This window comes from Jaculus jaculus, chromosome 10 (genome assembly GCF_020740685.1).
Source record: "Jaculus jaculus isolate mJacJac1 chromosome 10, mJacJac1.mat.Y.cur, whole genome shotgun sequence".
In the NCBI taxonomy this organism is placed as follows: domain Eukaryota; kingdom Metazoa; phylum Chordata; class Mammalia; order Rodentia; family Dipodidae; genus Jaculus; species Jaculus jaculus.
Window position 1 is genome coordinate 18,163,094 of NC_059111.1, and position 14,860 is coordinate 18,177,953.

The 14,860-nt window shown below is 45.0% G+C and overlaps 1 protein-coding gene across 8 annotated transcripts in view; it reads left to right on the forward strand.

Moving 5' to 3' along the window:
* The window catches only part of Lrrc49 (leucine rich repeat containing 49), a 130,182-nt gene extending 128,776 nt beyond the window's left edge, over window positions 1–1,406 (forward strand). For all 8 annotated transcript variants that reach the window (XM_045160937.1, XM_004666722.2, XM_045160938.1 and 5 more), the window contains one exon: window positions 794–1,406. In XM_045160937.1, the coding sequence (XP_045016872.1) occupies window positions 794–997 (204 nt within the window). In that variant the 3' untranslated portion in view covers window positions 998–1,406. The remainder of the gene's footprint in view (window positions 1–793) is intronic.
* Window positions 1,407–14,860: the final 13,454 nt, after the last annotated feature.

Below are 14,860 nucleotides of genomic sequence, written 5' to 3' on the forward strand. Positions count from 1 at the left end.
GGAATCCTTTCCCTAAATCTCTTGTTAACATTTATTATTTCTTCCCTCCTTCATTGATTTGTGTTGTGTTACAATCGTAATCATCATGTCACACGGATTTTTCTGTGTGTGCTGTGATCCCATCCACATGAGACGCCTTCCAAAAGCATCAGCAGCCGGCAGAAGTGTTGAATTCTTCATAAACAAACCCAGGGCCTCGGGTGTACTAGGCCCAGCTCGCTACTGAGATATGCCCACCCAGCGGGAGAGCTTTGTTTGCCTTGGACGAGAGTAGAGCTGAGCGCCCAGAAGTCCCGTGGCCCGAAGCTCCCGTGCTTTGTTCAGCACCAGGCTTGTCCTTTACAGACTGTCAGACCCAGAGGTTGAGTGGGAGGCTGTTTCTCTAGAAGGCTGTGATGTGCTTCCTGGGCTGACACACGGTTCCTCTTCCTCCTTCACGCTTTCCTCCAGCTTATGGTCTTGGCTCGTCACATATTACAGTGTGTGTTTTCCTCTACTAGAAAGTCAGCTCAGAGTTTGAGTCTGTGAAGGACCAGGTGGATAGTAACTAGCCTCACGCCAATTTGAACGGTCAGGAGTTGACTTTAGCCACCGGAACCCTCTACGCCCGCAGAGGCAGTGCACGGGGAAGCAGGGAGCGCCCGGTTCTGCGCACCGAGCAGAGCCCCGTCAAGAGCAGCCGGGGGAGGACGCCTGCCCTGAAGGACCCGGGTCGGAGTGGAAAACGGAGTCACAATGGATGGCTTCTGATTTAATGTGCCTTTTTTTCTTTTTCTTTTTCTTTTTTTTTCAGGAAATAAAGGAAAAAAAGAAATTCTGTCAGATGTATGTAGAAGACCTTGTGAAGGAAGCCACAGACATCAATATGAAAAATGAAGCTTTGCAGAAACTGTGGCCACAAATGTTCATTGAGCTCGTCAGGGATGCGGTCATAGAAATCCGCAATAAGAACACCTACATGAAGGTCTGCCTGCAGCAAATAACGGACCAGAAATAAGAGCATGCGCCCAGGGACGGTGGACTTGAGCAGTTTTCTTTTGGAAAGGCTGGAAATACGTAGGTGGAATGTGCCTGCCCAGACAACTGCAGCGCTGCCCCCCTCACCAGGAGGAGCAGCAGCAGAGCTGCCCTCTCCAAGGACGGGGCAGCAGGAGAGACGAGGCGTCACGTATGCATGCTGACCAGACACCTGTGGAAACCCAGCTCCCTCGCGGTGTCTGGGCTCCCTCAGCTCCAGGTGCCGGCGGGAGCCCAAAGCACGCAGAATTTGCTGGCAGGACTCGCTTCTACCCACTTCCTGCTGCTAATTTTCATTTATTGCCTTTTTATTTTATGTCATGATTTCAAAACTAAAAAATATGTTCTTTTTTATGAGTGAAGAATAAACAATACCTTAGTTACAAAGACTCTTTGGCGTCTTAATTCAGTTGTCCTATTTATTGCGCAGTTACTCGGTTCCTCTCGCTGGGTGGGATCCCTCCCTGCTCGCCCACACCTGCGGGAGGCCCTGAGGGCGGACTGTGGAGCTGCAGCAATACTGGGCAGGAGGAGAACCCTGGTCCTAAGGGCTCTGAGAGAGGCTGGTGAACTGCAATCCCAGTGTGCAGGCCCACCTCTCCGGAGGGCGCTTCCTTCCGTTCACCTTTTAGCAGCTCTGTTAATAGGTGGGTGTGTCCCTCAGAAGTATTAAGGATAGATGAAAGGCTCTCTCTCTTTTTTAGTTCAATTTAAAGATCAAACAGGACCATCAAGGGTTTTGTCTAACTCATGCTGGCAAGGGGGTTGGCCACACCTCCCACCACAGCTAGCGAGGGTGCAAACCCAGAAAGCCGCTCTTCCGGGTCAGCCACTGAGTTTCCTGCATGCTCAGATTTGGCCCAGCAGTGATTATGTCATCAGGACCCAGCAGATGTGGAAAAACAAGAAGGTGCAAGACAGAAGAGTCCTGGAAAGATCTTTGGAAGGAAGATGCGTGTGGTGACAAGCAGTCCTAAGGAAGACCCACGCCCTTCACGTCTTTGTCACCCGTCCCTGGAAGGAAATTTCAAGTTAAGCAGGTTAACACAGTATTTGTGAACAGAGATTTTATTTTTTGGCATGTGTGTGTATGTAGTATGTATGAGTGAGGTGTGTGTCATATGCTCGTGTGTGCGGATGCTCATGTCCATGCATGTGTGGAGGTGAGAGGAGAAACTGGGTGTCTGACTGTCACTTATCGGCTTGTTTCCTAAAGACTCTCACCAAACCCAAAGGAGTCTTTTTTTTTTTTTTCTTCTTCTTCTTTTATGGTCAGACTGGCTGACCAGTGAGCCACATTGACTGACTGGGCTCCCGCTCTCCTCAGGACTGGGGTTATGGAAGTGGACCCTCAGGCAGCTCTTTAGGTGGGTGCTGGGTAGGAAACCGAACTCAGAGGAAAATCAGGCCCTCGGGCTTGCACGGCAAGCACTCTTTACCTGGAGGTCCATGTTCCCAGGCCCCATGAGTCAATGGGTTAGCATCTTAGCGCGTTAAGTGACCACCATGCAATTTCAGCACCCGCCTGACCTTCAGTTTCCTTACAGTGTGGTGTCTTCCTCACCAGACTGTCGTGAGGATCAGATGCGATACTACATGCAAAGCTAAGTATTGCATACAATGCCCGGCACAAGCAACACCACCGAATGAGCCTTGATTGTCCTTCCAAGTTTAGGTTGATGGTCTAGTTCAAGATGATTGCACAGCACAAACTGTTCCTCATCTGGGCTACTGGACAGCAGTGACATTCCTATCTTGCTTTTGTTGTGGAGATGAAATCCCAGGTGAAGGTGTGATTGAGAGGAGAACCAAAAATATCTGGTCCATAGACTTCTCGTCAGTAGAGACAGTATAACCAGCTGCGACCCACTCTGGGCTTGACAGGTGAGTGGCCTGTTTAATTAAAGTCACCCGGATGAGAGGTTTTGGAATTCAGGAAAAGGTTATAAACCCCAATGTTTGGGATGTTGTCTATTTTTAACAAAGAAAGTGAAATAAACACACTGAGAAGCATAGATTACAAATCATTACATTTATTTAGGGATGCTTGTAAATCCAGAGAGGGAACTGGAATGGGGCTATATACCCATGTGGAGGCAGGACCTAGGAGCCCATGCAGAAAGCTGAGCTTGGGAGTGGAGGGAAAACATGAAAGGGGGCTTTCCAGGGAAATTTAAAAAAGGGTCAGGGCTTGAAAAGAAATCTAACAGGTAGTAAAAAGACTGATACAAGTAGAGGGGGAAAAAAAATCTGTCGGGCGTGGTGGCGCACGCCTTTAATCCCAGCACTTGGGAGGCAGGGGTAGGAGGGTCGCCATGAGTTTGAGGCCACCCTGAGACTAATTCCAGGTCAGCCTGAGCTAGAGTGAGACCCTACCTTGGAAAACAAGCAAACAAACAAAATCTCTGCCCCTACTCATTTCAGCAGCCATGGTGGGAGAAGCCTTACTGGTATAGGGACCCTGAGTTTCAGATGAGAAGGAGCTCTTTCGTATCTGGTAAAACCCTATTATAGCTTATCGGGGTGGGTTTTACCCTTGGGCTCAGGTGGGCTTCAGAAAGAGCTGGTTGGTTTGGACTCAGGAACAGAGGGTACTGTTACCAAGGGATGCGACCGGACTGGGTGGGCTGCTGAGCTCTCTTTGGACCCTCCCCTAGCTGGCTATCTAAAAATACAACTGCCTGACTCATATTTCTCCCTAAATCTCTTTCCAGCTTCTTTCATCTGCTTACCTCTCCTCACACTCATCCTTGCTACGAACAGAACTTGATCCTCTCGTCTGTTGAAAACCCCAAGGTCACAGCACTTGTTGACTTGACGACAAGCCCCCTGATGGCTCCATGTAGACTTCCTGCTTCAAGCCTGATAATAGGGTTCATGTTTGTTCTTGAACCCAAACATCTAAACTCCTTAGCTGTAGTGTCCCCTTCCCTTGCACCTGATGTCCCTCTTTCCTGCCTCCAGTACCTTCTACCGCTTTCTACTTCTTGAATCCTTATTTTGTCTGACCCAAACTCCCCGTGGCTGTGTCTTCCCGTCTAGTTCTACTGGAGTTCTAGCGGAGGATAATCCCTGGATAAAAGGACCAGGGATGGCCGTCTACTGGATCTGGGGTCAAGGGAGGGCTCTCTGCTGTGAGTGAAGATTCAGAGAATACGTGTCTCTTTCCACTTGGGTTCCAGGGTCTTCAGGGAAGGGGCAACTGAGAGAAGTTTGGATGCTTATCCAAGGATATTTCAGGCAAAAAAAGAACCTTTATTCACTGTCAGTCTTTTTTTAATATTATTTTTATTTATTTATTTGACAGAGAAAGAAGGAGAGAGAGAATGGGCACTCCAGGGCCTCCAGCCACTGCAAACACAAATGAACTCCAGATGCGTGCACCCCACCCCACCCCCGCGCATCTGTCTCACATGAGTCCTGGGGAATCGAACCTGGGTCCTTTGGCTTTGCAAGCAAATGCCTTAACCACTAAGCCATTCCTCTAGCCTTTTTTTTAAGTTAGGGTTTCTCTGTAGCCTGGGCTGACCTGGAGTTCACTATGTAGTGTGGCCTTGAACTCACAGTGGTCCTCCTACCTCTGTCTCACAAGCACTGGAATTAAGAATCTGTGATTAGGGAGGAATCTTGATGTCCATCATCTTTCCTGATCTGATCTCATATTTTTCTATTACTCTGAGTAATGACAAATGAAAACAGTTTTCAAATATGTCTATACATGAACACAGGAGAACATAAGTATAATGTTAACATGAAAGCTATGTAAACACATGTGCACTGCTGTGTACTGAGGGTTCATCATATATATGTATATGAAGAGTATAGAATATTGGCTAGCTTCTTTTTTAAACATATTTATTTATTTATTTGAGAGAGACAGAGAGTGAATGACTATGGGGACTTCAGGGCTCCCTGCTGCTACAAATGAACTCCAGATGCATGCATCACTTTGTGCATCTGGCTTTATGTGGGTACTGGGGACTCGGACCCAGACTGTCAGGCTTTGTTAGCAAGTGCTTTTTGACAGCTGAGCCACCTCTCCAGCCCTATGTTATTTATTTACTTATTTGAGAGAGTGAAAGAGACAGAGACAGAGAGAAAATGGGCGCACCAGGGCCTCTAGCCACTGCAAACAAATTCCAGATGCATGCGCCTCCTTGTACATTTGGCTTACATGGGTCCTGGGGAATTGAACCTGGGTCCTTTGGCTTTGCAGGCAAGCGCCTTAACCACTAAGCCATCTCTCCAGCCCTAGATTCTTATCAGTAATGCATGGCAAATTAGCATGAAGAGGTAGCAAGCGCAAAGAATGAAATCAGGGAGACCAGGTTGGAAGGGCAGGCACAGATCCAGGGAGAGACAGTGGCTAGAGCCAATTAACAACAGCAGGACACGGTTGCCCGGGGGGTGTATTTTAGAGCCAGAGCCAACAAGACTTACTGACAGACAGGATGCGAGGGGTAAGAGATGGAAGTCAATGACAATGCTGTGTTGTTTTACTTGGCCCACTGAAAAGGTCCAGTTGCCATCAACAAAAATGGGAGCCAGCTGTGAATGGAGCCTTTGCCAGGAGGGAGGCCAGGGGTTTCCGTTGTGAGTGTTGAGTTGGAGGTGGTGGTGAAATACCCAAGTGCAGATGTTTAGTGGGTGTGGGGGAAGGGAGAGTTGTAAGAGAAGCATGAGTTGAATTTGATGATGTATTTGGAGTAATCGACATTGCATAGTATTTGTTGTTATTTTTCTATTTAAGAGACTTTATTTGCCTTTTTGATTTTTGGGGGTCGGGGGGTGTATGGGCACATGCGTGCCACAGTGCTGTGTAGAGTCAGATGACAACCTCAGGGTGTCAGTCCTCTCCTTCCACCTTCTCTGAGACAGGGTCTGTCTTGTGTACTCCACTGCAAACTCCAGACTAGCTAGCCGGTGAACTTGGGGATACTCCTGGCTCTCTACCCATTGCCAAACACACAATGAGATTACAGATGCACGTGAAACTTACATCCAACTTTCCATCCCTTTAAAAATTTTGTATATATCAGGGTTGGGGGGTTTTTGTTCATTTTTCTTTATTTATTTGAGAGCAACAGACAGAAAGAAAAAGAGGCAGATAGAGAGAGAAAGAGAGAGAATGGACACACCAGGGCCTCCAGCCACTGCAAACAAACTCCAGACGTGTGCATCCCCTTGTATCTGGCTAACGTGGGTCCTGGGGAATCGATCCTTGAACCGGGGTCCTTAGGCTTCACAGGCAAGCGTTTAATTGCTAAGCCATCTCTCCAGCCCTAGGTTTTTTTTGTTTTTACATGTGTGTTGAGTGTGTGGCATATGCACATGTATGCAGAACATGCCCCACGCACAAGCACTGGCCAGAGAACACTGACCGGGTGTCATCATTGTTCAACTGCATGTTTCAGTGTGACAGCCTTAGTGATGCCAGGGCTTTATGACTTCACAAACCCTAGTGATTCTCCAGCCTCTGCTCCCCTCAGGAGTCACATGTGTGGCCATGCCCAGCTGTCAACATGGGTGCTGGGGAATAGAACTGAGGAGGTCTCAGGCACCTTCAGGCCCTCACGCTTACAGAGAAAGCACTCTTAACCACGGAGCCACCCATCCAGCCCCATTTATCAGTTTTTAATTTAGTCAAAGCTTTTAGCAGTTTTATGATTTCTTTGATTATAATTAAGCTTATTCGTAATTTATCCATGTCTTTCTACATTTTGACTTCGTGCTGACATATTATTATTATTGATGGTTTATTGACAGACCAAAAGCATGTACAAGTCATCTTTTTTTTGGGGGGGGGTAAAGTAGGCAGCCTTTCATTCTGTCAGCTCCCAGATTGTTTAATAAATATGCTTGGAGGGGGAAAGGAAGAAGAAGAGAACAAAGGAAAGGAAGAGGGAAGAGAAGGGCCTGGCTAGGTAGCAAAGCAAAACGCAAGATATAATAAAGAGAAGACTGCTCAAGAAAGCACTAAGCTGAAACTTTGAAGAACAAAGGTTAGTTTTCCTAACCTGCTTTTCTGGGTCAGCTACAGATGGAGTGGTTACTGCCGCCAAGAAATTCAGAGCCAAGTTGGAAACTTGATCCCAGCCCCATGGCCAGACAGTATTGATGGAATATTTGTTATCTTTGATCCCGATTTTCCACTTTATGTTTATGCTTCCCTGGTTCACTGTGTGTGCCTTTTGTTACAAGCTACCTCGGATCCTTTCTGGGAAAAACCTAGAGTCTATTCAAGGTTCTAAAGAATAAGTGATTCCTGAGGCATAGGTCCATTCCTCGGGGAGTAGAATAGTTCCTTCAGAAGACAATGCACCTATGAATTCTTTAGACCAGTCCCTCTGAGCTCAGCCATCAGCATATTGACTTCTTATTTATCTTGAAGTACTTCAGCATGCAAAAATGCACACAGAATAGTATCTCAAATAAGTACCCCGACCCACAACCAAGCATAACAGATCTTAATATTTTCCACATTTGCTTCAGATTTTAAAATAACACATTACAAATAGAGATGGAGCCCCAGCGCACCCGCTTTCCCTCCCTATAGGTAAGCGCTGTATTAAATTTCATGCTGATTATTCATTCATGTTTTCATACTATTCCTATTGTGCATAAATGCATAGGGAGTTTATTTGAATTTTGATATTTCCAAAGTTCTATAAATGGTACCATACATTTTCTTTTTCTATACCCTTTTGCTCTGTATTATGTTTCTAAGGCTTGTCCCCATTGATGGCAGTCATTGTTACCTGTCAATCATCTACAGGCCCATTACCTCATGGATGGCTCCTTTTGTTAGTGAACATTAAGAGATTTCTAATTTAAAAACTGAGACAGATGCTACAGATTTGAATATATACCTGCTCCTGGTGTAACACAGCCTACAGAGGAGCTGCTGGCGTTGGGCACATGTTCAGTTGAATTCAAGATCTTAACATTCTTTCTAAAGTGATTTGTATCAAATTCTCCCACAAGCAGAGAACATAAATTTCCATTGGTCCGCACAATCACTATCAGCTAGAATTTCCATTTTATTTATTTACTTATTTTTGTTTTTTAGAGACACCGAGAAAGAGAATTGGCACACCACAGGGCCTCAGCCACTGTAATCAAATGCCAGATGCTTACACCACCTAGTGGGCATGAGTGACCTTGTGCTTGCCTCACCTTTGTGTGTCTGGCTTATGTGGGATCTGGAGAAAGAACAAACCTGGGTCCTTAGGCTTCTTAGGCAAGTGCCTTAACCACTAAGCTATTTCTCTAGCCCCTAGAATTTCCATTTTTTGCAATCTGATGTGTGTGGGGGGGGGTGTATATAACTAGTGATTTTTTTTTTTTGGAAAGAGGATATCATTTAAGGTTTTTTTTTTTTTTCTTAAGATCATGTTTACATACAGTGAAATGCGGAGTATTAAGTTTGCAATTGGAATTTTGGTAATATAACCAACACCTCACTTAAGATAAAAGATATTTTAATCACTTCAGAGTAGCACTTTTAGGGCTAGGGAGCTGGCTCAGTGGGAGAAGTGTTCATGGCTCATGTGTGAGTACCTAGTTTTGATCGCAAGACCCCACATAAAATCAGAAGTCATGGCAGGCTTCTGTAATCCCAGCACACTGGCCACAAGATGAAAGATCAAGATAGGAAAATTCCTCAGAAGCTCTTATAGACAGAGAAAGAGAGAGAGAGAGCATGAAACCCTGCCTCCAGTGAGGCAGAAACTCAAGGACCCACCAAAAGTTGTCCCCTGACCTCCACACATGTGGCCCATGTGTGCCAATATTTTTGCACACATGAGCACACACATAAAAAGTGATTTTCTAGGGCTGGAAAGATGGCTCAGTAGCTAAGGTGCTAACCTGCAAAGCCTTACAATCTGGGTTCGATTCCCCAGTACTCATATAAGCCAGATGCACAAGGTGGCACATACATCTGGAGTTCATTTGCAGTGGCTGGAGGCCCTGATGTGTTCATTCTCTATCTGTCTCTCTTCCACTCTCTCTCTCTCTCCCTTCTTCTGTCTCTCAAATAAATGAATAAATAAATAAATAAATAAATTTTTAAAAGTTATTTTCTACACCCCTTCCCCTCATGAGCAACCATTATTCCAATTCCCCATTAGGAATGGGTCCAGGCAGGAGTGCACTCTTGTGGGTCTGAATTCTTTTACCCTACACAATGCTTTTGAGAATCATCCATATTATCTTATGTATCAATAATTCATTGTTTTTGCATTGCTTAGAACAATGATATCACATTTTGTCCATTTCGACCTGGGGCTTTTATGCATAAAGACATTTTTGTTTGAGTCCTTTTGTGCACTGGGACTGCTGGGCCACAAAAACAGCTGTATGCTTAGCTTTAGAAGGAACTTCCATACCTGTTTCCAAAGCACTCACACAGATCTGGGCATGGTGGTGCACACCTTTAGTCCCAGCACTCAGGAGGCAGAGGTAGGAGATTCACAGTGAGTTCGAGGTCATCCTGAGACTACATAGTAAGTTCCAGATCAGCCTGGGCTAGAGTAAAACCCTACCTTGAAAGGCAAAACCAAAACAAAATGCTTACACAATGTTTCACTACCACTAGCAATACACAGAGAGTTCAATACCACCACATGTTTGCCAGCAATTATTGTGAACTTAAAACAAATTAGCTATTCTCGGCCGGGCATGGTGGCGTATGCCTTTAATCCCAGCACCTAGGACCTGGCAGAGGTAGGAGGATCGCTGTGAGTTTGAGGCCACCCTGAGACTATATAGTTAATTCCAAATAAGCCTGGACCAGAATGAGACCCTACTTGAAAAAAACAAAAAAAATTAGCTATTCTCCTGTGGCTTTTCCAACCATCTCACTGCTGCTTTAATTTTACTTTTGCTGATGTCTTATTCATGTTGATAACATTTTTTGTGTGCTTTGTGGTCATTTTTATATTATTCTTGTGAAATGTTCAGGTCTATTACCCATTTGTTTTAAAACCTTAAGTTGTTTCATCTCTGGTTTACATGAGTGCTTTAAACATACATATAATACTACCATTTTGACTATTACCAGGTTCAGTTCATCCATTTCTGCAGTCAAAAGCTATACCGCTGAGGGGTAACCCCCAGTTCATCCATTTCTATGCTAAGTGCTCTGATATGACTGTGAAAGGCTGAATGTAAAAGGTCACCCATTTATTCATGAGCTTGAATCCTTAACCTCCAGTTGGTGGTGCCGTTTGGGAATGTTGTGGAGTCTTGCTGGAGGAAGCATGTCACTGGAGGTGAGCCTTGAGGGGTTTTTGTTTTGTTTTGTTTTTAGCCCAGCCTACCTTCTGTTTCACTCTCTCTTTTTTGTTCTCTCTCTTCCTCCTTCTCTCCATCCCTCCCTCGCTCCACTTCCTCCATGTTGATGTGAAGGTAGGAGGCCAGCTTCCTGCTCCTGCACCATGCTTTCTCTGCAGTGATGAATCCTACCCCTGGAACAGTAAGCTGAAATAAGCTCTCTCCTTCCCTAAGTTACTTCAGGTCAGATATTTTATCCCAGCAAGAAAGTGCAATGATCTTGTTTAATTTGTTTCCTTAACTCTTTTCTTCTAAAAACTTTATAGTTACAGCTTTTATACTTAAGACTATGACCCTTTGTGATTATTATTATTATTATTATTATTATTTTAGACAGGGTCTCACTGTGTAGTCCAAGAGAGTCTCAAACTCATGATCTTCTGGCCTCAGCTTCCCAAGTCCTGAAATTACAGGTATATATCACATTGCCGGGCCTTGAAATTTTTCTGTGAATGGTGTGAGGTAGATACCAAACTTTACTTTCATTTCCCTCTGGAAACCAATGAATTAGGCTAGACTTGCTGACCTGTGAATTCCAGGGATCCTCCTGTCTCCACTTATCCAGTGTTGGTATTATGGGTACATGCTCCTACACCTGGCATTTCACAAGGGTACTGGGGATCAAACTCAGGTCCTTATGCTTGCAAGGCAAGCACTATTTACTGAGTTATCTCTCCAGTCCCATATGACAAGTTTTCTTAAATTAAGGCAACTGGAGGTACTGGAGTCACATACTATGTTGAAAACCATGCTGTCCACTGTGAAACTACACGTGTCATTTCCTTCCTTCCTAGCTGAGTATGGATTGTCATGCAGAAAATCCTACCTCTTCCCATCTTTGATGGGAGTTCTAGATTTCTCTGCCCATGCAGGCTAGATTATGAATGAGTGGGAACCATCTGGGAAACTGGGGCAAAATAAAAGACTTGTACTGGATTGTTCTCTATTTAATGTCTCTGTGCTGATAAACATCCTCCCTCCTGTTTTTGAATGAGCCCACAAAGGGCACCTTCGGTGACCTGGAGGGACATTCTCTTCAAGCCATTGACTGTCACCTATTCCCAAAGACCAAGCCTCACCCACATCCCAAACTGTTGCCCATTTCTTCAACTAGCATGATAAAGAGTCATATATGTCATGACTTCTTTTGAGTCAATTGTTTAATTATATTTGCAACACCAAGAAAATACAAACCAGCATGTTCTCTATGGATAGGATGGGATTATATCTCTATTCTTAACGTATTAACAAATTTCCTAAGTGAAGACATCACTGATATTCAGTCCAATCTCAATGCTTCATTTTCAGTTATCACAATTTATAAAACCATCATCAACTACACAATGAAGAAAGAATTTTCTACGGCCTGGCTTTTCCCCAGAGAAGACTGCCTCTGAGCCTCCTCCCCTCCTATAAGCCACACAGACTGCCAAGTTCTGATCCACCCTCCACACAGCCTCCCTTTAGCACAACCACAAACATCTGCCTGCATGTACACGTGAGAACATTTGGGCTCCATAGTGAGTGCCAGCGATATTATGCAATATCCAACAATAACAATTGATCTAGGAATTCCAACTTTCCATTCAAGCAAAATATTTAGCATTAACTTTATAGCTAGCTTGTACTTTCTAGATAATGATAGGCTCATACCTGTTTTATTCCCGGGAATGTAATGCTGGTGACTTGGCAATTTGAGTCTCTTACTTTTGCCTTGAGCAGTAAAGTTTATCAATTTCATATTGAGCAAAGCAGTGTGCTTTGCTTGTTCTGTGAAAATTAAATTTATTTACACAAGTTCTGCTTTGTCTAACAATTATGTAAAACTCACAGTGGTCTGGGACTTCCACTCCATATAGTTCCATAATAGATAACAAGCTAGGAGCTGTAGGTGAAAAGGTCACCCAGTTAAATAAGATTAAAATCTAATATAGACTCAATAAACTACAATTGTACTCCAGTCACAGTGGTTCTTCATCTGCCTGTGGAAAACCAGCTTGCAGATTCTGTATCATTAGCAAATTGCTTCTTTAAAAAAGATATTTTATTATTTATTTATTTAAAAATATTTTATTTATTTATTTGCCAGGAGAGAGCTAGAGGTAAAGAGAGGGAGAGGGAGAGAATGAACACACCAGTGCCTCCAGCTGCTGCAAATGAACTCCAGACGCATGTGTCACCTTGTGCATCTGGCTTATGTGGGTCCTGGGGAAATGAACCTGGGTCCATAGGCTTCACTAAGTCATCTCTCCAGCCCTTATTTATTTATTTGAGAGGAGAAAAAGATGGGGGGGGTGAAGAATGGGGGACAAATTGCTTTAGTCATCCTATATTCTCAGTGGAGTCAAGCTCTCTAGTTTGGTTTATATTATTTGTCTCTTAGTGTTAATTTCACAAATTCATCATTACCCTTGACTTTCACCAAATCATTTTTGTGAACTGGACATAATCACAAAAGTATGCAAATTAGGGAGACATTCATTCAATAAAAATTATCTTGATTGGCGTGGCTGATTAAGTACAGGCTCCATCTCACTACAATCCCACCTAAGCTGACCAGTAAGGACATTGCTTTGCTTGTATGGATAAGGAGAAGAGCCTGTGGTGGGGGCTGGAGAAATGGCTTAGTGGTTAAGGCACCTGCCTGCCAAGTGGCTGGAGAGATGGTGTCACCATTAAGGTGCTTGCCTATAAAGACTAGGGACCCAGGCTTGATACCCCACTGCCCACATAAACCAGGGGCACTGTGTCTAGAGTTGGTTTGCAGTGACTGGAGGTCCTGGAGGGCCCATTCTTTCTCTTATCTGTCTCTTTCTCTCTCAAATAAATATATAATATACTTTTAAAAAATATATTTCGAAAATATATACGTATCTATTTCGAAAGAGAAAAATGCCCCAGGACAGACAGAAACTCTGAGATTCAAGAAAAGCAAGTTCCTCGTTTATTATAAACAAATGTTCCCATCCTGATGGGAGGGGTTCCAGAGCTGGGAATCTACCACTGGAGGGAGTTGGGGGGGAATATTATAGGGTCGTCCACTTCCCTCCCCTTATGCTAACGATGGATCCAGTTCCTCGTCTTCTCATTGGTCCCTCTTGTCAAGGACCCTCTCCCCTTGTATATTTCCTTGGGTGGGGGCTTGCTTGAACCCCTCCCCATCTCATTTTCTCACATACATTCTGGAAAGGAGGGGAAGCCGGCTTCCTCTTGAAGCCAGTCTGGCAGCAGGGTGCCCCCTCTTGCACTCTCCCAACTTCTAGATCCCCCATGTTGCAGCTCTGGAGGGTGGATGCAGGCTCCTTGCACAGGGTGCTGTAGGGCATAGACTCTGCCACCAGAGCCACCCTGGAGCTATGACAATGGCTACCATACCTGAGGCTTCTCAGCAGGACACACAGGTCCAGGTGTAGGTAGCTATGAACCTTTAGTTGGGTCAGGTAGCCATGGCTGCTGGCCTTGAACTGCTGGGAACCCTGGTGATCGTCTGTCAGAGCAGTGCCCTATCACCTTCTCCCGGTTGATGTGGCAAAATGTGATACCCAGGCATCTGCTGTGCCATGCTTTCTTGGCTAAGCTGAAACTTCACCTCAAAGCTACATGTCTTAAACCCTTTCCTTCCCCAAGCTGTTTCTGATCAACAAGGAGGAGGTAATGGGTACTGTGGGCTCTCACCCGGGCTCTGAATGTGAGGGTGTGCAATCCCCAGCCTTGGAGGCCTTGAAGGCCTTGGAGATATTTCCATACCATGAAAAACAGCCAGAGTCCCCCAGAAGCTGAGAGCAGAGAACTTACAGAGAGATGGATGCGAAAGAGCCAGGTGAGTCGTGCTGGAAGCCCTCTCTACCACGGGGCCGTGCTGCAAGATGTCTGAGAGAATGCGGTGTCTGGGGTCGGGAATACTCTGAGGTTTGATCACACGTCTGGTAGCTGATGGAATCTCGGTGTAGGTAGGTCACCTAAGACAAGCCTCTTCAAGTGGCTGCCGTGGGCTTCCTCCGAGCACTGTGGCTGGGTTCCAAGAGCAAGAGATCCAAGCTCTATCTTATTTTATAACCTAGCTTGGAAGTCCCAGCGCTTCCTTTCCAGATCCCAGAGCACCCAAGCCCAGCTGTCTTGACAAGAATCATAACTACGGCTGCAGCCACTTTGAAAACTACCCCTTAACCATGCTGAGGCTATGGCCTTGGACACTTTTGTTGTTGTTGTTTTGTTTGTTTGTTTGTTTGAGGAATTTTGCATATTTCTTTCTACTTCGCCACTTGCCGAACCATCCTGAGCCTGGCGTGGGGCAAGAGGCTCTCATCAGCACGCAAACAGTAAGTACCCAGCACCCATTTCATGGGGCCGACTTGTAATCGCCTCCTTCCCTGTCTCTGCCTGCAGTCTGTAATTGCCCTGGCCGCGTCTGCCTCTGTAGCTCTGTCCCCATCACTTAGCAAGGTTTCTGAATGACTATGAGATCATTACCTTGGGCTTTGCAGACAAGCGAGTTTTATTTAAGTTC